This window comes from Monodelphis domestica, chromosome 3 (assembly GCF_027887165.1).
Source record: "Monodelphis domestica isolate mMonDom1 chromosome 3, mMonDom1.pri, whole genome shotgun sequence".
NCBI lineage: Eukaryota > Metazoa > Chordata > Mammalia > Didelphimorphia > Didelphidae > Monodelphis > Monodelphis domestica.
In genome coordinates, this window is record NC_077229.1 from 483,074,321 (window position 1) to 483,097,306 (window position 22,986).

At 35.9% G+C, this 22,986-nt stretch overlaps 1 protein-coding gene across 1 annotated transcript in view; it reads left to right on the forward strand.

Annotated features, from left to right (window-relative positions):
* Window positions 1–22,986, forward strand: part of MCCC2 (methylcrotonyl-CoA carboxylase subunit 2) — a 93,955-nt gene that overhangs the window by 15,037 nt on the left and 55,932 nt on the right. Inside the window, exons 2-6 of the mRNA XM_007486501.3 lie at window positions 1,059–1,125; window positions 7,461–7,545; window positions 9,386–9,487; window positions 13,059–13,186; window positions 20,476–20,588. Of these exons, the coding sequence (XP_007486563.1) occupies window positions 1,059–1,125; window positions 7,461–7,545; window positions 9,386–9,487; window positions 13,059–13,186; window positions 20,476–20,588 (495 nt within the window). The remainder of the gene's footprint in view (window positions 1–1,058; window positions 1,126–7,460; window positions 7,546–9,385; window positions 9,488–13,058; window positions 13,187–20,475; window positions 20,589–22,986) is intronic.

Genomic DNA, 22,986 nt, shown 5'->3' on the forward strand with positions numbered 1-22,986 from the left:
CAAGAACAGGTTTATTTAATATGTAATTGGAACATACTTCCCACCCTTCAACCTTCTGACCTCCTGTCCACTTCAGATTGCTCTCTAGTTTCTGATGACTATTTTTTGACTCTGAATTTCACCTCTTAGGAACTGATTTTTGCCTTTTTATGCCCTTGGAAAAATACTTCTGACTTTTTCTTCCACCGCTCTACATCAGTCTTCTTACCTATCCTTTTGGAGCCTTTCAAGAGACACTGTGGTATGATGTCAAGAGTGATATCAGGAGTTCTAATTTAAGTGCTGCCTCTGATATTTATTAATTATTACTAGTTAATGACCCTGGCAAGATTGTTTAGCCTTTTAGTACCTGTTTGTTATATGTAAAGTGCGGGCAATATACTAGTTACCTCACAGTGTATATATGAGAAACATGTCTTATTAACCTTAAAGCACTATATAACTCTAAATTGTTTTGTTTTGCACACTTGGTCCTTCCAAGTCCTTGATTAAGATTCACTTCACACACACTTTCACCTTGTAAACTGCAGCATCTTTAACAAAGCCTTTTATCCATATGACTAAATGATAACTTATCTTAGTGCAGTAGTAAGAGAATGAAAGGGAATATTTCAGGGAGAAAGAAAAATGATATGGTTCTTTTGGTTTGTATTTCACCTATTATTAGTCATTTGGAGCATTCTTTCATAAGGTGGTTGTATTGTAGTTTGTAATTCTTTTAATGACTTTCTTTAGGTGTGTGGTGCAATGAAGACAGCAGCAAATTTGGAGTCAGGGAGACCTGGGTTCAAATCTTGCCTTCCTGGTTGTTTGAACTTGGTCAGATCATTTAAGCTCCAGATTCCTCATCTGTAAACTGGCATAATAATAGCACTTATCTCAGAGGGTTGTTATAAAGATCAAATGAGTTAACATGTTAAGGATTTTGTAAACTTAAAAATCATAAAGCTATATGAATGCTATGATGATGACAACTACTACTATTACTTAGAATTATATTCTTTGACCATTTTTCTATTTCCCCATAACTTTTAAATTCTTTTCCCCCCCTGTTCTAGGAAAACTATGAACGAATGAAAGCTCTAGTAACTGAACTTCATGAGCGAACAGAGCATATCAGACTAGGTAAATATAGCAATACTTATTTTATTTTAAAATTTAATTTCCTGACTTTTTAATTCATCCTCTGAAGGCTTGTCAAAGCGATGTTCCTGAAGCACAAATCTGACCATGATTCTCCCCTGCCCAAAAGTTGAAGTCACTTCCTGTTGTTCCTAGGATCAGATTTCTCTCTTTGGTATTTCAAACACTTCATAATTTCTGCTTAGACTTTATTTCCAAGTTTATTTTATCATATCCCCCTTCACATTCTTTGTGTATCAACCTAATTGGTCTCTTTGTTCTTCTACACTGAAAATGCACTGTCTTCCTTCTCTGTGCCTTTGCCCTGGCTTTGGTGTGCTCCCTCCTAACTCCTGACTCAGCTTCCTTAAAAGCTCAGATAAAGTGCTACTAGTCCTATATAAGGCCATTCTTAATTTCCCTCAGTTTCTAATATTTCTCTTCTCCCCCAAAATAGTTTATACTTTTTACATGTTTTGCATTTATTCATATGCTCATGTATTATTTCCCTCAATAGAATGTAAGCTTTTTGTGGGCAGGAACAGTTCTTGATTTTCCTTTTTTGTATATCCAAGTGTCTAGCACACTATATCTGTGAGTTAATCAACAAGCATTTAAGTGCCTACTATGGTACTATGCAAGGTGCTGGGGATACAAAAATAATTAATGAAACAATCTCTATTCAAAGAGAACTCATTTTGTAACATGTAATTGATAAATGTTCATTAAGGCTGACTTGTTCCTAGGTAGAGTCAGAGGCACCTTCATGATATAATTTGAAGAGGTATCCATCTGCCTCTTTAGTTTGCCAGATTATTGAATTAGCACCTTATAAACAATGCCTTGTCCTAGAAAGACTGCTATTGGAGTTGTAGGAACTGGAGTCAATTACTTGTGTTACCATTCCTCTGTGAGTTTCTGTTCTCTCCTATGTAAAGTGAATATTAGACCGGGTGACCTCCAAGAAGCCTTCTAGCTCAAACGCTATGCCTTTATAACCTCTTCATAGGAATAAATCATGGTCTCCAAATGAACAAACAAAAAACCCTGCTAATTTTAAATACAGTATATTTCTTAGGATGGGTTATTAACCAATTAACCTGTCCATAGTTTTGCCTTATTATTTGGTCTTTTGGACAGGAACATGAAACACTTGTGGGGAGAGCAGACCCAGACATGACAAAATTAGGTGAAGAATTCTGCAAAACTAGATATGAATGGCACTGGTTGCTTGCTAGGTGGACACCAAAAGAGGGAAGAAGGATGATCTGATATGAAGTGGGAGAGATACATTTTACCCACTTATGATTTTCCTTATTGCTGGTACAGTTAATGGCCTTTAAATAGTTGTAATTTATCAAAATTTTTTTGAGGGGGGTTGAGAGGGTTGCGAGGTTTCCATTACATTTCTAGTATTTTGTATTTTACTTTGTAAACACATTTAGAATGAGAGATGAAAGTGTAATTTATTTAGCCTTTCCTCCTTTTTTCTATCACCTCAAGACATGTGCTTTCTAATTTCAAAATAAAACTTTCCCTATTAACTTTTTTAAAAGGAATTATAAATATGAAAGTTTCAAGGTGCTACCTAAGAATAAAGAACTAAAACGTTTCTGTTGATAGGAAGTTTTGTTAAATGGAAAGTATTGTGAAGAATAGCTAACTTTTCCTCACCTTTTGTTCTCTTCTTCTTTCCCCCCCTTACTTTTCCTCCCCCAGTTTTGTCATTTTTGTCTTTCAGCTTTCCTTTTAAATTTATAGTATCTTGTGTTTCAGCCTATAGTTTTGCTTTTTGAAGATTTACTTAGGGGGAAGCTGGGTAGCTCAGTGCATTGAGAGACAGGCCTAGAGATGGGAGGTCCTAGGTTCAAATCTGGACTCAGACACTTCTCAGCTATGTGACCCTGGGCAAGTCACTTAACCCCCAATCCCTAGCCCTTACCATTCTTATGCCTTGGAACCAATACACAGTATTGATTGGTTCCAAGATGAAAGGTAAGGGTTTTTATTAAAAAAAAAAAACAACAACTTATTTGGGAAGAGTAAGGAACTATTTATAACTTTATTATTAATAAAGCCTTATTAAGCCCTAGAGCTAAGCATTTTATTTAATTTCATTTACTGAGATGCTAAATATATAATATTAATGTTTGTTGCTTGCTGAATTACCATTTTATATGTCAGCATTTTGGTTATAGGGAGACCAAAAAAATTCTGGTTATCTCTTGAAAGAATATTTTTTAGTGGACTTTATCTAAACTACTATATATTTTGACCTTTATGAAGTTCACAATTTAAGAAGGTTAGTGGTCTTTTAGATCTGCTACCTGATTCCACTGAGGAAAGCTTAGGCTTAAAAGGGGCACTTTCGTCCAGCCAATCAGTCAACAAATATTTATTAGCAGTACCTATGTACATTGTCTCATCACAATACCTTACCAAGGTATGAAGTGACCTGGGGTTCTCAGAGACTATGCCAGCAGAGTACAGATTCTGGCATTTTCTACCAAGCTACTAAGGCTTTGAGTATAATCCTAACAACAAAATGTGGCTGTTTTCTGAGGACCAGTCTAAATATGGAGTCTTTTCACTTGTAGCTTTTTTTTTTAATTAAAAATTTTCAAAATTTTAAAATATTTTTCAATGGATACATGATTCATGTTCTCTCCCTTCCCCTTTCCCTCCCCCCTCTAGGAGCTGTGTAAGGGTTAAAATTAAGGGTTTGACTAAAATATATGATTCAAAGTATTATTGCTCAAAGTCAAAGTGACCTTTAATAGTTTATTTACAAAAGAGGTGGAAAGAGTGAAAGTAGAGAAATACAAAAGGGTAGAGAAGACCTACTCAGCTGGGACTTGACCTTCAAGCAGAATTAAACTCTCTCCAGAAGACAGGAAGGAAAAGCCAGCTATCCACTCACCCAACTTCCCTCCAAGGAGGCAGATCAAGAGTATGACTTGAGTTGAAGGTGACTCCAGAGGCCAACTTTCTTCCTTGAACCAACCTTCTTCCTTAAGCTGACTTCTTGAAGCCAACTTCCTTCTTGGAAGCAACTTCCCTAGCTTCAGAAATTCAGGGCCTTTTATGGTGGCTTATTGTCCCTTCCCCCTTTTCACAAGGACCAATCACAGTTTCCAAAATTGTCTAGCACTACCCAGGGGCAGTGTCTGTGGGATTGACTTCTCACCTTATGAAGGAACCTTTCTCATCAGAAAGGTTTACAGTTTCCTGATTGAATAGTTCCTGAGGTTGTGAACTCTTGTGTGAACTTTTAAAAGAATTCCCAAGTTTCTGACTGATTGAGTGAGTTATCATCCACTTTAGCAAATGACTTGCCAACACTCCTACTTAGTGTTGAGTTCTGGAGTTATCACTCATTTTAACAAGTGACTTGCCAACTTCCTTACTTAGTGTTCACACTTCACAGCTGACAAGCAATTCCACTGGGTTATACAAATATTATCACTTGATACCTATTTCCACATTATTCATTTTTGTAATAGAGTAATCTTAAAACCAAAACCTCAAATCATATACCCACATAAACATCACTTACAGTTTGGCTCCTTAATGATGAATTCTTTGATCAAAAAGAAAATTTGTTCATACAGCAAGCATTTATTAAAAGTGTCTACTATGTGCAAGGCTTAAGGAGCTTACATTCTTTTAGAGAGAAACATTGTTTATATAGATCAATCAATACAATATGTACAAATGAATAGGGAAGTGGTTATTAGAAAATGTGAAGGAATCAGGAAAGGCACTTGTGTTGGAGGCAGCACTTGAGCTGAAAGCTTCAAGTGAATCTAAAAGTTTTTGGAGGCAGGGATGAGCAGGGAAAGGTTTCAGAAACAGAGTATAGACTTGTATTCTAATGGCATAAATATGAGAGATGAAGTGTCAAGTACTGGCAATAGAAAGTAGGCCAGGTGGACTAGAGTTGTATAGTGTGTGGCCAGTTGCACTGTGTGGAATAATGGGCAATAAACCTGAAAAGATAGGCTAGAAACCTTTTATGAAGGATCTCTAATGTTAGGCAGAGGGATTCATATTTGATTTTATAGGAACTAGAAAACCACTGAAACTTATTGAATTATAGAGTGGCATAGATCTGTGCATTAGGAATATTGCTTTGTTAGTTGAATAGAGAAGGGGAGAGATGTGAGGCAGGGAGAGATTGTAGTCCAGATGAGAGGTGATTATGAATCTGAAATGGTAATATCTGTGAGCAGAAAAAAGGGGATAAATATAAGCGATGTTATGGTGGAGGAGTCAACAAGACTTAAAAAATGATCAGATATAGAGGTGAGGGTGAAGGAAGAGTTTCTGAATTTGTGCAGCTTAGTGTTTGAAAGGATGACAGTGTCCTTTTCAGAAATAGGAAGAGGTAAAGGTTTTGAGAGAGAGATCATGAGTTACATTGACCTGGAGATATATCCAGCTGGAAACATCCAATAGGCAGTTGGTGCCGCTGAGAGACTGAGAAAATAGGGATGGATGTATAGGTGTATAGAATCATCTGCATAGAGATGATTAATGAACTCATGAAAGTTTATGAGATTTCCAAGAGGAGATATAAAGAGATAAAAGATCAAAAGTCATAGATGGAGAATTGGAGGAGATTCCTTAGATACACCTTGGCCAGTTTTCTCATTTTAGAGATGAAGTCTTTTGAGTCCTGGAGAGGTTCAGTGATTTGTCCAAGATCACACGGCCAATTAATGGCAGAGCTGAGGTTGGAACATAGGTTCTCTGACTGCAGTTCAACCTCTAGCACACTTGCTACTCTACTGCTCTACCTCTCAGGACAGAACCTTCCTGGGCATTCACTTAGTGGGGGAGATGTACATGATGAATCAGCAAAGAGATTGAAGAGGGCCAGACAGGTGAGGGGAGAACCCAGAGAGTGTAAGGTTACCAAAGCCCTGGGAGGATGAGAGGGTGGTTAGCAGTATCTGATACTACTGAGAAATCAAGGAAAATTAGACCTGAGAAAAGGCCCTTCAATTTAGCCACTATTGGTATCTTTGGAGAGAGAGATGTCAATTTGGTAGATTGTAAATCAAATATTTGAGAAGTAAGAGGAGACGAAGCAAAGGCAATAAGTATAGTCATTTTTTTTTCTAGGATTTTGACTTAAAGAGAGAAGAAATATAGGCCCATATTTTGAGAAGTTATTAGCTTCATGTGAATGTAAAATGGACCTCTGTTTGTACAGTTTCCTTTTGTTTCTGTAAGGATGTGGTAGAAAAGAGAAACATGTGCTAACAGTTGTATGATTTTTAGACCTTGCAGAAGCTTTAACTTAACTTTTAGTACTTCAAAAGTAAGATCCTTCTCAAGAGACCAGCAACTCAGCAACTAGAGGACCCGAATCATATCAATCTTTATATTCTTGGCATAAGTGAAATCAGAAGGCAAAAGGAAGTTAGAGTGGAGGGATAGCTTACAGGCTGTCCTTAGGCTGGAGAAGTTAATGCAGTTGTTTTATTATACATCCAAAAACTTAGAAGAAACATTTTTTCATGTCCTGAGTGTTCATGATAATATTGGCAAAAGAACCATCAAAAAAGTAATTGTAGATTATCTATCAACATCAGTTCTAAGAGGACAAGGAGATAAAGTAAGTCTTTGAAAAACTTACCCTCCAAATGAAATCACCATTTTACACACACACACACACACACACACACACACACACACACACACACATATTCACATATACAAATATCTCAAATATCTGTGCAAAAAACATATATATGTGAAATATTACTCTCTGATTTCAATGCAAAGGTATCACAGGGGAAGAAGGCAAAAATATGTTGGAAAATTTGGTTTTCCATGAGGTGGATAAATTATAATTAACTTCAGAAGCCAGTGGTTTATAAGCAAAAGAAGTAATTGCCAGTATAAATCATCTCCTTATGAGATATCTTAACCTTTAAACAAGAACCATTAGGTTTTTATCTAAAATATTAACCTCTTTATTTAATACTACATTACATATAGACAGTAACCTGAAGGATCTGCTCTGTTGTGGGGAGAGGCAGTATAAAAGCAGAGGGGGTACAATGCTGGACTTGACGTCAGGAAGATTTGGGTTCCTTTTCCACCTCTGACACTGGGTGCATGATCAGGTGCAAGTCACTTAAAATGTTTAAGCCTTACTTCATCTTTCTCATGTGTAAAAAAAAGAGGATTTTGCTTGTTTTACCTATTTTATAGAGGAGTCAGTTGTGAGGATAAAATGAAAATAGATTTTGAATGTTTTGCATGCAGTAAAGAACCATATAAATGGCACTTATTATAATGCTAATGACTGATTTAATTTTCATTAGGTGGTGGAGAGAAAGCTCGGAAACTTCACTTATCAAGAGGAAAACTGTTACCTAGAGAAAGAATCAACAGACTCTTAGATCCAGGGTTAGTATATTTTTAAGTGTCTCTTAAGTTATATTGTTATTAGAAATGGTTGGCTTTGTGGTATAATTGAGAACAGGGACTGATTTTTTCCATTCTTTGTATCCCTACATTTTGCACATTTCCTAGCAGGTGTTTAATACATGTTTACTAATTGCCTAATTTTAGTGGGGTTTCATTTCTATTATAATTGATTTTTTAACCAATAAATTATAAATCTTACTTTCATTTGGAAATTTTTTAAAGTTTTATTCTTATTGCTATGCAAAACATACTTCCATATTGGTCATTGTGGTAAGAACAAACTCATATATAACCAAAACCCCAAAATAAAACCATAAATACCCTGATGTCAAAAGATGAATCCAACAGTTCTTTCTCTGGTGGTGGATAGCATTCCCTGGCATAAGTCTTTCAGGACTGTCCCAGATCATTGCATTGCTGAGAATAGCCAGTTTTTCACAGATAATCATTGTCCAATGTTGCTATTATTGTGTACAATGTTCTCCCAGTTCTACTTATTTAGCTCTGCATCAGTTCCTGCAGATCTGTCCAGCTTTTTATGAAATCATCTTGCTTATTTCTTATAGCACAATGGTATTCCATCACCAACATATATTGCAATTTGTTCAGCCATTCCCCAATTGATGGACATGCCTTCAATTTCCAGTTCTTTGCCGTCACAAAAAGAACTGCCATAAATACTTTTGTACAAGTAGGTCCTTTCCTCTTTTTTTATTATCTTTTCAGGATACAGACCCAGGACTGGCATTACCAGATCAAGGGCATGCCCAGTTTTATAGCCTTTTGGGCATAGTTCCAGACCTCCAGAATGGTTGGATCAGTTCATGACTCCACCAACAATTTACCCCAATACAGCATTTACCACTTTCCTTTACTGCTATATTGGCCAATCTGCTAAGTATGAGGTGGTACCTCAGTGTTGTTTTAATTTGCATTTTTCTAATTAAGAGTAATTTAGAACATTTTTTCATATAATTAATTGATAGCTTTTATTTCTTCATCTGAAAATTGCTTATTCATATCCTTCGTCATTTGGGGAATAGCTTGTATTCTTATAAATCTGACTTATACAATCCTCTATAAATTTGAGAAATGAGACCTTTATCAGAGATATTTGTTATGTTTTTTTCCCCCCCAGTTTGTTGTTTCCCTTCTAATCTTGGTTACATTAGTGGTTTTTTTTTTTTTTAAATAAACCCTTACCTTCCATCTTGTGTATTGATTCCAAGGCAGAAGAGTGGTAAGGGCTAGGCAAAGGGGGTTAAGTGACTTGCCCAGGGTCACACAGCTGGGAAGTGTCTGAGGTCAGATTTGAACCTAGGACCTTCATCTCTAGACCTGGCTCTTAATCCACTGAGCTACCCAGCTGCCCTCAGTTACATTAGTTTTGTTTGTACAAAAGCCTTTTAATTTAAGTTCAAAATTATTCATTTTATATATTATACTCTCTCTTGATTGGTCATAAATTTCTTCCCCTCTCCAAAGATTTGCCAGGTAAGCAATTCTTTATTCCCCTAATTTACTTATGGTATTACTCTTGATATCTAAATCATATTTCCATTTTTATCTTATCTTGGTATAGGGTGTGAGATATTGGTCTATACTTAGCGTCTGCCATACTGTTTTCCAATTTTTCCAGCAGTTTTTGTTAAATAGTTCTTATTCCAAAAGCTGAGATCTATGAAATTTCTTTATAATATATTAAAGGCATATATTTGAAGAGTAGCAATTAAAAATGCCTTTTACATTAGACATTTTTTTAATATGTTACCCTTGTTTAGTGACAGTAATTGATGTTACATCTCTTTCTTCCCTACAGATCTCCATTCTTGGAATTTTCTCAGTTTGCAGGTTACCAGTTATATGGTAAAGAAGAAGTCCCAGCAGCTGGAATTATTACAGGCATTGGCCGAGTTTCAGGGTAAGGGCACTGTGGTTTCTTCTGTACAGCTCCTCATGAAAAAGAATTTTCAAGGAGCCAAGATATCTAGGACTTTGCTTTCAATAGATTTGTGGAATTTATGTCAGAGATTCTTTCAAAACAAAGGGTGTTTGTGTCTCAAAATTCCTCTTTCCTTTCTATCTAGTGTAACAAGCAAAAGATGAAATGACTGAGGAAAGAAAGGTTTGATCTTCTGAGCATATACATTTATTAAGCTTTGAATGCCAATTGCCCAACAAATTGGGACCAAAGTTCTTTCTCAAATTAGGACTGGACCCCAAATACAAAGGGAGATAGACTATTATACATTAAAACAATTAATCAAATATGACCAATTAATTAAAGGAAACAATGTAATATTAGGTAATCTGATTTCTAATTGGATGAAAGATGAGAGACTTTCCATGTTAGGAGACAGAGAGCAAGTGCAATTCCCTGAATTCAGGAAAAGAGATTTCTCACTTCTCCCCAAGTATATGTAAACAATCAAAGGTACATAGAAACAGTAACTGATTGATCAATATGGGGACAGTTTTTAGATAAGACATGGGGTTTTCTTGAGATGTACAGTTATGAGAAAGCTCCTTATATCAATCTGAGTATCTGACTGCCTTTCTGGTCAACATAACCTAGGTTCTTGGTTAAGGGTCTCTAAACAGCAGGCCTGGATGGTCCAGTTTCCTAGCCATGCATGGCTGGCTTCAAACAATGCACTAAGGTTTTCTCCCCGTTCCCACAACTGAATAAAGTTTTCTCACAGGCCAGAATTTGACTAGGCTCATAACTGAATAGAAAAGGATCTAAGCCTGAATTAAGTCACAAGACGGAGTCAGTGTGGTTCACTAAGTTTCCACTATTAACTAATCTGAATTAGCAGTGGAAGACCAGATATATGCCCTGCAATTTTTCATTCAATCTCTCCCCTCCAGTCCATCTTCCACAGCTGCCAAATTACTCTTCCTAAAAGTACAGGACTGACCAGGCAAATTTCCTACTCAGGAATCTTCAGTGGCTTCTTGTTACCTTTAGGATAAAACACAAGACACCAAACTGACTGTCTCCATCCTTTAGTTCCAGGATGATTGTACATTATTCCTGTTCAAATTTCCACATTTGAGATAAATTGGCCCGTTTGTTGTTCCCCATATATGATATTTTGTCATCTGCTACCACCATGCCTGGAATGCTCTCATTTTTTCACCTCTACTGTATGGAATCTCTGACTCTGGTAAAGTGCCACTTTATTAAAGAAGACACTCCCAAGTCCCTCTAGTTATTCATCTCTACCACAATATAATCACTCCAAATTTTGTATATATGTATTTATATAGCTGCAAATAGGTTGTACCTCTCAATAGAATGTAAACTCCTCAAGGGCATCAACTGTCTTACTTTGGAATTTGTATCCCCAGCACTTAGTACAGTGCCCTAACACATAGTAGCCATCTAATAAATGCTTGTTGATTGATTGATGCACCTTTTATCTTATCTTTTTGGCTTGTCTCTTTCTTCCTATTATCTTTATTCTCTTCTCATCTGCTGACTACTTCCCTAGTACCTACAACTACACCCCAAATTTCCTCCATCCTTAACCTCTTAGATCTCTCTTCCCTTTCATAGCCAAATTTTGGGGAAAAGCTATCTACCTTCATTGCTTTCACTTTATCTTCTCTCACTCCCTTCTCTGACTTGCAGTCTGGCTTCCAACTCCATCATTAATTAGAAACTGCTTCCTCCAATGTTACCAATAATCTCTTGATTGCTACATCTGTTGGTTGATCCGATTTTAGTTTTTCTTTACCTCACTGCAACATTTAATACTTTTCATTACTTTCTCTTCTTGGGTATTCCTCTTTAAATATTTGTGGCACTCTTCTTTCTTGATTCTCTTCCTAACTGCCTAAGGGTTCCTTCTCAAGACTTCTTTGCTATTTCATCATCCATGTTAACGCTGCATCCTCCTGACCCTAGGTGAACTCAAGTCTCTACATTTTGCTCTCTTCTCTTTATACTATTTTTACTTGGTAACCTTGTCAGCTTCTATGAATTTCATGATCATTTATATGAAGATAACTCCAAAATCTGTGTCTGTTCAGCATTAATCTCTCCTAAACTCTAATCTCATATAATAAACTACCTGTTGGACTCTAATTGAATATTCCATAAGTCTCTCAAACTCAGCATATTCACAATAAAACTCTTCTCTCAAATTCTCTCCTCTTGCATACTTAACTCTTTCTTTTTGGGGGGCAGCACCATTCTTCCAGTCACCCAAGTTTATAACCCCAGCATTTTTCTTTGGCTCCTCATTCTCCTTCACCCTACATCTATAATTGGTTGCCAATATTATCTTTCTCAACAATATCTCTCAACAATATCTCCTTTGTTCCCATCACATAGCTATCCCTCTAATATGGGCTCTATCACCTCTCACCTAGAGTGTTTCAGTAGTCTCTTAGCTGGGCTTCTAACATCAGTCCCTCCATATTCCAGTCTTTCCTCTACAATTCTATCAGAGTGATTTTTCTAATACCCAGTCTGACCTTGTTATTCCCTTACTCAATAAGCTCCATTGCTCTCCTTTTCCCCAAGGATCATGTATAAGCTCCTCTATTTGGATTTTAAATCCCTTTATAATCTAGTCCCAATCTACCATATTATTACATTTTACATTAATCTCCTACTTCTACTCTGGTTCAGCCAAAATGACTTTCTTGCCCTGTGTACTCCCTGTACCTTGGCAAGCTGTGTGACCCTGGGCATGCCTTTTTTTTTTTTTTAGTTAAAACCCTTACTTTCCATCTTGGAGTCAATACTGTGTATTGGCTCCAAGGCAGAAGAGTGGTAAGGGTAAGGCAATGGGGGTCAAGTGACTTGCCCAGGGTCACACAGCTGGGAAGTGTCTGAGGTCAGATTTGAACCTAGGACCTCCTGTCTCTAGGTCTGACTCTCAATCCACTGAGCCACCCAGCTGCCCCCCATGCCTTTTAATTATGCTTAATCTCAGTTTCCTCATCTGTAGAATGAAGATACAATAGCAGCAACCTGATGAGATTTTTGTCAGAATTAAATGGGATTACTTATGTAAAAGTCTTTACAAATCTAAAATGTTATATAGATATGAAATATTATTGCTGTTTTAATTATATTGTTGTCCTCTCCTTCCAGTAAGTTCCTTTGAGAGCATGGACTTTAAAATTTTTTTCTTTTTAACCTTTACTCTTATCATATCTTGCATATAATAGGCACATTTTTCAGTTAGTCAACAAACATTAATTAAGTACTTATACTATGCTAGGTACTGGTGATACACTTATAGAGAAGGATGAAGTCTCTTTTGTCAAGGAGGTTCTCTTCTCCAGGGGAAGACAGAATAGAAGAGAATACATTTGCTGTTCCAGGTCTAAGGGAGGGTCTGGGCAGAGGCCCTTAATACAAAGTTGTTGAATTGAAATGGATAGCAGTGATGGGATAACTTGTGATGATAAAGTGAAATTGGCATTTAATTTTACAGAAATCTTTCATGTTCTGTTGACATTGTGCCTTTCAGAGTGGAGTGCCTAATTGTTGCCAATGATGCCACTGTCAAAGGTGGAACCTACTATCCGGTGACAGTGAAAAAACACTTACGTGCCCAAGAAATTGCCTTGGAAAATAAGCTTCCCTGCTTGTACTTAGGTAAGTCAGGAACAGTAAGATCACTTAAATAATATTTAGAAATGTAAATGAAAGAAAAATTCAGATTAAAGAGTCCACATACCTAGGTTAATGTCAATGGGGATTTCTGAAACAGTGGCCCCTGTCAGTGTGGGACATTCTGAATCTGCTCCTCCACAAAGACTTTTCTGATTCCTTCTTTCTTTCATACCCAACTTTACTCTATCATAGCACTGGTACTTCCCTTTAGTTCACTTTCATATTATTTTACAGTTATTTGTGAGCATTTCTTATTTTCTATCTGAGACTTTTAGCTCCATGAAGGCAGAGAATTTGGGCCATATTTTTCATGTTATTTCCAACAACATCCAGCACAGTGCCATGCACATAGTAGATACTCAGTCAATGATTGTTGAGTGAATGAATGAAGTCATTAACTCTCAAATTGCTGATAGTCTTAAAGCCTGATGAGACTTAAAAAAAAATTTATTTTTAAAATATTTTTCCATGGTTACATGATTCATGTTCTCTCCCTCCCCTTTTCCCTCCCCCTTCCTGGAGGCAGTTCCACTGGGTTATATATGTATTATTACTCAATGCCCATTTCCATATTATTCATTTTTGTAATAGAATAATCTTTTAAAACCAAAGTAATAGATCATATGTTTTTCTTCAGCATTTCTACTCCCACAGTTATTTCTCTAGAAGTGGATAGCATTCTTTCTCAGAAGTCCCTTGGGATTATCCTGGATCAATGACTATTAGTAGTAAATTTTAATCATCCCACAATGTTTCAGTTACTGTGTATATTGTTCTTCTGGTTCTGCTCATTTTACTCTGTATCAGTGTATGGAGGTCCTAGTTCTTATAGAAATCAAGTGATTCACCATTCATTATGGCCCAACAGTATTCATTTGTCATCATATACCACCATGTGTTCAGTCATTCCCCAATCAAGGGCCATCCCCTCATTTTCCAATCTGATGAGACTTGTTCCTCAGATTATTGAATATGTACACTGTTAAGCTCCAAATCAGGGATTCGGTGGATTTCTTTTCAGAATATTATTTTTAAATAAATAAAATAAAATACAAAAGACTACAAAGGAAACCAATTATACTAAAATATGATATTTCTGTTGTGTCTAACTCTTCATGACCCCATTTGGGGTTTTCTTGGAAAAGATACTGGAGTGGTTCACCATTTCCTACTCCAACTCATTTGACAAATTAGGAAACTGAGGGTTTAAGTGACTTGCCTATGGTCATACATCTAGTAAGTTTCTGAGGTTGGATTCAAATTCATGAAGATGAATCTTCCTGACTCCAGGTCTGGCACTCTATCCAGATTAAAAAACTCCTCATCTGAATGCTTGACCAACCCAAGATTTTAGTATTAAAAACCGATTAAGAAATATGTTTAGTTTGGCCATATCATTTATTTCATCACTAGCAAGTATTTGTATAATACTCTTATTCCTTTTATTTTAATTGTTTTTTTTTCAAACAAAGATCTGCCTTCTTTTCCTCTCACTTCCTTCCTCATATCTTTTCATCTCTCCTCATTGAATAAGCAAGAAAAATCAAAATCTCTGTTATAAATATATCACCAAACAAAACAAATTTCTGTATTGGCCATGTCCTAGAAAAATTTGCCTTAATCTGCACTCTGTGTCCATCACCTATCTTTGATAATCCCATTTTTGAATATTGATTTTTAATAAGGTACTAGAAAGAACTTTGGAAATAAGAATTTCAATGGTAGGCAATAAATGTTTTAAGGAAACTACATTTGCTGATGGGAAGAAGGAAAAGAAGCATTTATTTATTGTCTGCTATATGTCAAGTCCTTTACAAATATGACATCATTTGATCTTCACAATAGCCCTGGGAGGTAGTTGCTACTTTTTCTGTTGTTTTTTTTCAGTTGTGTCTGACTCTTCTTGTTCCCATTTGGAGTTTTCTTGGCAAAGATACTAGATGGTTTGCCATTTCCTTCTTTAGCTTATTTTGCAGTTGAGAAAACTGCAGCAAACAGAATTAAAATGCTGAAAGAAGCCATTTATTAAACATTATCTCTCTTCAATAAAGCACAAATTTGAAATTCCATTCCTTTTCTCTGCTATAGATTTTGTTTCCACATCAGTATTTTTGTAAATAGTCTAGTTTTTTTATATCTTAAAATCAACATGTTTGTTTGAGTAAGTAAATATACATTGAGCAGATTTGTGGGTCAGAAATCATTCTGTAAACCTCTCAGTGTCCATTACCTGTCTTGTAAACATTTTATAAATAACTTTCTAAAAATATAGTTTATTGAAAATTTTTATTTTTTGTCATAGTCATTTTCTTCAACAAAACTTCTTCCAATATCTAAAGTGAACCCTTCCTTGTGAAAGAAAAAACAAAGCAAAATATCTGCTACAGTGACTGCATCTGACATCTTATACATAATTCTATTCTAGAAGTTCCCCACTTTTTTGCTATGAGGAGAGAGTTGTATCATTTTACCTGTACTCAGGCAACTTTTTTAGTGGTCGGTCTCTTTACATTGTGGTTGTTATTATTGTATATTAAACTTATTTCTTTGTATATTAAACTTATTTCTTAAATAAGGAACTTGTCTGTTACTTGCTCTTGTAGATGTAAAGAACTTTTAAAAATGACTGCCATGTTACTGTAGCCTTTGTAAATTCTGGTAACTTAGTCAAGGGATCTTTTCCTTCTACTCCTCATCCTCATGCTGGCAAACATAGTACTGATACTATTTTGAGTAGACTTTCTCAGTTTTTTAATGACTGGCATCTTCTTTCTTTCTTTTTTTTCCCTTTTAAACATTATTTTATTTGGTCATTTTCAAACATTATTCATCAGAAAAAAAGGATAATTTTCTTTTCCTTCCCCCCCCCCCCCACTCCTTCCATATCTGACGCGCAATTCCACTGGGTATCACATGTGTCCTTGATCCGAATCCATTTCCATGTTGTTGGTATTTGCATTAGGGTGTTCATTTAGAGTCTCTCCTCAATCATATCCCCTCAACCCTGTAGTCAAGCAGTTGCCTTTCCTCCGTGTTTTTACTCCCACAGTTTGTCCTCTGTTTGTGGATAGTGTTTTTTTCTCCTAGATCCCTGCAGATTGTTCAGGGACATTGCATTGATACTAATGGAGAAGTCCATTACGTACGATTGTACCACAGTGTATCAGTATCTGTGTACAATGTTTTCCTGGTTCTGCTCCTCTCACTCTGCATCAATTCCTGGAGGTTGTTCTAGTCCCCATGGAATTCCTCCACTTTATTATTCCTTTGAGCACAATAGTATTCCATCACCAACATATACCACAATTTGTTCAGACATTCCCCAATTGAAGGGCATCCCCTCATTTTCCAATTTTTTGCTACCACAAAGAACGCAGCTATGAATATTCTTGTACAAGCCTTTTTCATTATTATCTCTTTGGGGTATAAGCCCAGCAGTGCTATGGCTGGATCAAAGGGCAGACAGTCTTTTATCGCCCTTTGGGCATAGTTCCAAATTGCCCTCCAGAATGGTTGGATCACAGCTCCACCAGCAATGAATTATTGTCCCTACTTTGCCACATCCCCTCCAGCATTCATCACTTTCCTTTGCTGTCATGTTAGCCAATCTGTTAGGTGTGAGGTGATACCTCAGAGTTGTTTTGATTTGCATCTCTCTGATTATAAGAGATTTAGAACACTTTTTCTTGTGCTTATTAATAGTTTTGATTTCTTTAACTGAAAACTGCCTATTCATGTACGTAGCCCATTTATCAATTGGAGAATGGCTTGATTTTTTTTGTACAATTGATTTAGCTCTTTGGAAATTTGAGTAATTAAACCTTTATCAGAGGTTTTTGTTATGAAGATTGTTTCCCAATTTGTTGCTTCCCTTCTGATTTTAGTTACATTGGTTTTGTTTGTACAAAAACTTTTTAATTTGATGTAGTCAAAATTATTTATTTTACATTTTGTGACTCTTTCTAAGTCTTGCTTGGTTTTAAAATCTTTCCCTTCTCAAAAGTCTGACATGTATACTCTTCTGTGTTCACCTAATTTACTTATAGTTTCCTTCTTTATGTTCAAGTCATTCACCCATTCTGAGTTTGTAGGGTGTGAGGTATTGATCCAAACCTAATCTCTCCCACATTGTCTTCCAATTTTCCCAGCAGTTTTTATCAAATAGTGGATTTTTGTCCCCAAAGCTGGGGTCTTTGGGTTTGTCATAGACTGTCTTGCTGAGGTCACTTACCCCAAGTCTATTCCACTGATCCTCCTTTCTGTCTCTTAGCCAATACCAAATTGTTTTGATGACCACTGCTTTATAATAAAGTTTGAGATCTGTGACTGCAAGGCCACCTTCCTTTGTATTTTTTTTTTCATTATTTCCCTGGATATCCTTGATCCTTTGTCCTTCCAAATGAACTTTGTTATGGTTTTTTCTAATTAAGTAAAAAGTTTTTTGGGAGTTCAATGGGTATGGCACTAAATAGATAGATAAGTTTGGGTAGAATGGTCATTTTTATTATATTAGCTCATCCTACCCTTGAGCAGTTAATGTTTTTCCAATTGCTCAAGTCTAGTTTTAGTTGTGTGGAGAGTGTTTTGTAGTTGTGTTCATATAGTTCCTGTATTTGTCTCGGGAGATAGATTCCTAGATATTTTATTTTGTCTAAGGTGATTTTGAATGGGATTTCTCTTTCTAATTCTTGCTGCTGAGATGTGTTGGAGATATATAGAAATGCTGATGACTTATGTGGGTTTATTTTGTATCCTGCTACTTTGCTAAAGTTGTGGATTATTTCCACTAGCTTTTTTGTTGATTCTCTAGGATTTTTTAATTAGACCATCATATCATCTGCAAAGAGTGACAGCTTGGTCTCCTTATTGCCAATTTTAATACCTTCAATTTCTTTTTCTTTTCTAATTGCTACTGCTAGTGTTTCTAGTACAATTTTAGATAATAGAGGTGATAATGGTCATACTTGTTTCACTCCTGATCTTATTGGGAATGCATCTATTTTATCCCCATTGCAGATGTGGCATCTTATTTCTTGAAAAGAATTAATTTGCCTTTAGTAGGTATGCATTTACTCACAGATATTGCTCATTATCATAAAGCTAAGTGATCATCTTGTAGGCAAGAACATTTTAATTTTCCCCATTGAGAAGCTTTTGGTGAGTACCTGTGTATATGTATAAACAAAAATAAACATATACACACATAAAAAAAAAAAGACTAGTCTAGATCCTTGGCATTTGGGTTATCTTCTAGGATAATGACTCAATTGGGTAAAATTCATTGTCTAATTATTTCCATACTTCAACACCCTGAAGTTTCTTCCAGTGTGAACAAAGGTAGAGAGGTGGGAGATAGCAGGGCAGTCAGGCCATTGGACCATAGATTTTAGTGCTGAAAGAGCCTCTAGGAACTATTTGGTCCAGCCAGATTATGTGTTCTGTATATTATCCACAAACGGGAGCATTACCTATAGAGAATCCCTTTATAATTTGGATTCTGCTGGATATCTTTCACTTCTCTGCTCTGCTTAGGGCAATCTCTGGCATTATACTTGGTTTGGCAGACCACAGTTTAGGAAGGCATTGATAAACTAGAGAAGGTACAGTTAGGCAGCCAAGGTGGCAAAAGACCTCTAGTCTGGGCCATTTGAAGGTCAGTTGATAGAACTGGGATTGTTTAGCCTGGAAGAGAGGAGCCTTGGGAATATCTTCAAGTTTTTGAAGAATTATAATGCAGAAGAGGGATTAGATTTGTTTTGTTTGGCCTTTAAGAGCAGGATGAGGCATAACTGGCAGCAATGAGAAGTTGAAAAGTAGAAGATTTAGACTGGATGTCAAAGAAATTTCTTCATTTAGGGTTATCTCAAAATAGAATAAGGGCAGCTAGGTAGCACAGTGCATAGAATGCCAGGCCTGAAGTCAGGAAGACTCATCTTCCTGAGTTCAAATCTGGCCTCAGACGTATGCTTACTAGCTAGCTGACTGTAGGCAAGTCACTTAACCCTGTTTGCCCGTTTCCTCAGGTAAAATGACCTAGAGAAGGAAATGGCAAACTACTCCAGTATCTCTGCCAAGAAAATCCCAAATGGGGTCAAAGAATTGGATATGACTGAAATGACTTTTCAGCAAAGAAAAAATGTAAAATGAGCAGGTTTGAAAGTAGTGAATTCTTTCTCAACAGAAATCTAGAAACAGAAGGATGAGGACGGCTATCTTGTAGTAAAGATTTTGTTTTGTACATGACTAAATGGCCACTATGTTTTTTTTTCTGATTCTGAAATTCTCTGCTTCTTTGTAATATCTTGGTTGAGCACACATCTCCCTGTTTTATGCCTTATGCCAACTTGAACATGTTGAACAAAGTTAACTTTATTATATCTTTACTCATTTACATAGGTGGTTTGTATGTATAGTTACATAGATATTAATTTGAAATTTTTCCTCTATAAAATGTAATTTATTATTATCCTGTTCCCATTAATTTTTTTCTCCCTACAAATTGAAACACCAAAATAAATCAATCAATACTAAGCCCCTATGTGCTGGATAATATAGGAAACTACAAAGACTTGTAAACTATAGACTCAGCCTTCTTAGAACTTTCAGTGAAACTGGACAAAGATATAGATTCATAAAAAGTAAAATAAAAACTACTTAGTAATTTATAACATAGTTAAAGAGGTCACAAATCAAACAATTATCAAACAATTAGCTTAGAAGAGGAAGAGATCACTTTGATATGGAGTGTTTAGGATAATGTAGCAATTGTGATTTGTGCTGGAATATGAAGGATGGATGTGTAATAGTGAAGGAAATGCATTCTAGGTGGGACTGGTATGAGCAAAAATCCAGTGGTGTGAACAAGCAGTAGGGAGGAGAGTTTGGGAAGATCAATAGTTGCAGTTTGTTGAAAGGTAGAGTAGGTCCAAACTTGAGTGCCAGTGACAAATAGTGTTAATGTCTTAAACAGTTTCCTGTATATATAATTATTTTCTTGATGGAGGGGCACTTCTCTCATTTCTTTTGCTCTTTAGGGGGCAGCTGGGTAGCTCAGTGGATTGAGAGCCAGGCCTAGAGACAGGAGGTCCTAGGCTCAACTCTGGCCTCAGACACTTCCCAGCTGTGTGACCCTGGGCAAGTCACTTGACCCCCATTGCCTTACCCTTACCACTCTTCTGCCTTGGAGCCAATACACTGTATTGACTCCAAGATGGAAGGTAAGGGTTTAAAAAAAAAATTAAAAAATTTCTTTTGCTCTTTACTATCTTTAGTTGATTCTGGAGGTGCAAACTTACCTCGACAAGCAGAAGTTTTTCCAGATCGAGATCACTTTGGTCGTATATTCTATAATCAAGCAATGATGTCTTCTAAAAATATTTCACAGGTAATTTTCTTGTTTTTATTATGAGCTTAGTCATCACAAAAATAAACTTTTCAATATGCAATGGAGAGTGAGGAAGGGTAGAAATTTTCAACATAAGTGCTTATTGGATATAATTGGCATTAATAAATATTTGTTGAATTGAATAAATCATTGTGGGTTTTTTTCCTCCTCCTGTATTCCTGGTCTAGTATAAAACCCCATTGTGATTTAGATAAATATGTGATTAACATATTGGTGAATATGTAATATAATTTCATCTTTTGAATGTGTAAATAGTTATAACATTATAGATATACTTAGAATTTTTTCTTGAAATGTTTCTAAACAGAGCTTGTTCCTTGTCCTCTCTAAGAGCATTTGGGTATACATTTTTATTAAGTTGTTTAGTTTACATCAGTTATGCAGTGACATTTCATTTCTCTTGTCTCCGTTTGAGCAATGGAGTATTTTTGTTTTGTCTGGTGTCAAAACAAAAGAAATTCCTTTGACTTTATAGACATAAACACTTTAGGATTATGGGGATTAGAGAAGAAAATGTATCTTGCAGGCATTTGATGTAGCCTTAGGTCTGTGGTTTAATATATGTTGAAATATATATTCTAGTAATCTGTTCATGTTTCATTTGTGTGACTTTTCTATTATATGGCAGATCTTACAAGTTTTTCTCTGAGAAAGCATTTAGCTTCTTCTTTTTCCTTTTCAGTCTTATTCTTCTTTGTTAAATTATTCCACTCTTGTTTTTCTCTTACTTTTGAAAATCTGCTGACAGTTTTTTTCCTTCTTGCCATTTGTCACTTAGCTGTGCTTTGTGTGCTTAGTTCTGTTCCTTGTTTTTTCATACATCATTCCCTTTTAACCTCTTGCTGCATTAGGGTAACTCTTCTCCAAATTTATCAAATTTTCCTTCTTTTGAGTAATGGGATGTTTTGAACTGAACCTGGTGTTCTGGTATGGAGAACAGGTTAATTGCATGAAATTTTGTACTTTAATTCTACTGACTTTTATTTTTTTCCTTAACTGAAGTATCTTGACAGGTAGTAAGGTACATTTCAACATGAAATTTTCTTTTGTACACATTAGAATAAATTGGAGAGGTCTCTTTACTCTCATTTATGATAACTTTTCTCATGTGGGGTTAAAAAAGCTTCCTGTTGACTTTTTCCACTTAAAATAAATAATGCTAATTTTTTACTTTTCCTGTCTGGAATAATATCACCATTGTGGTTTTCCTTTTGTGATCTTTCTTCAGCAGATATTTGCATGCCCCTAAGGAAAAATAATGGGCATAATAACAAAAAATTCTTTATCATTTTTTTATAACCGTGGTTAGGTGATTCATTGTATTATTAATTTCTCCCTCTTGCTTATCAGTTAGTCAACCATTAATTTATTCTTTATACTATACTATATGAAATAAGAAGTTTTATATAGTAACAGGTTTTATTTATATAATAACAATTTTGTATTCAGAGAAATATGAAACTTTTTTTTTTAAACTCTTACCTTCCGTCTTGGAGTCAATACTGTGTATTGGCTCCAAGGCAGAAGAGTGGTAAGGGCTAGGCAATGGGGGTCAAGTGACTTGCCCAGGGTCACATAGCTGGGAAGTATCTGCAGTCAGATTTGAACCTAGGACCTCCCATCTCTAGGCCTGGCTCTCAATCCACTGAGCACCCAGCTGCCCCCTGGAATATGAAACTTTTGCAAACCTCATTTTGTTAGTCTGTCCAGTAAACCTGCTTTGCTACCAGAACTTCTGCCACCAGTTTTAATTTGCTTTTAAGATAACTAGACTATTTGAGACATAGTTGAGGGATGTTTATTCATATGAGAGAAATTCCTCAAGGGGAAAATAGCATCTTTAGAAAAACTGTTCTTTAAAAAAATAACAACTGACAATCCCCCACCCCAAACATTCAAACTAGACCCCTTTGAAAATATATTCCCTAAAAAAACAACTAGTTTGTTAGAAGCAGGGTCATTTTTAAAAATTTTGACAATATGGTACAGTCAACTATAGTTTGCCAAATGTTTGTTGCCCTCCATGTTGACTTTACTGATATTTTGTTTATTATTATTTTGGCTCTATTTTCTTCACTCTATAATAATCCACTCACATTTTAACATATTTCTCAGAAATCTTCATATTTATTATTAACTAGTCAAAGCATTTGGCCCCAAAGAACTTCTTTGAATGGACAGTTTAATTTAAATATTGCCCATCCCAAGCCTTTCATTAACATACATGCTCATTAGCATGTCATACCTTTTTCTCCAGCCCAGAACCATCTCTTCTGCATAGTATATAACTTACTTGCTGCAGAATGGGGACCTACATTTCAGATTTCCTTCCTCCTCAGCCCTCTCAGTCCTCCCTATGGATTACTTTAGTTAAATA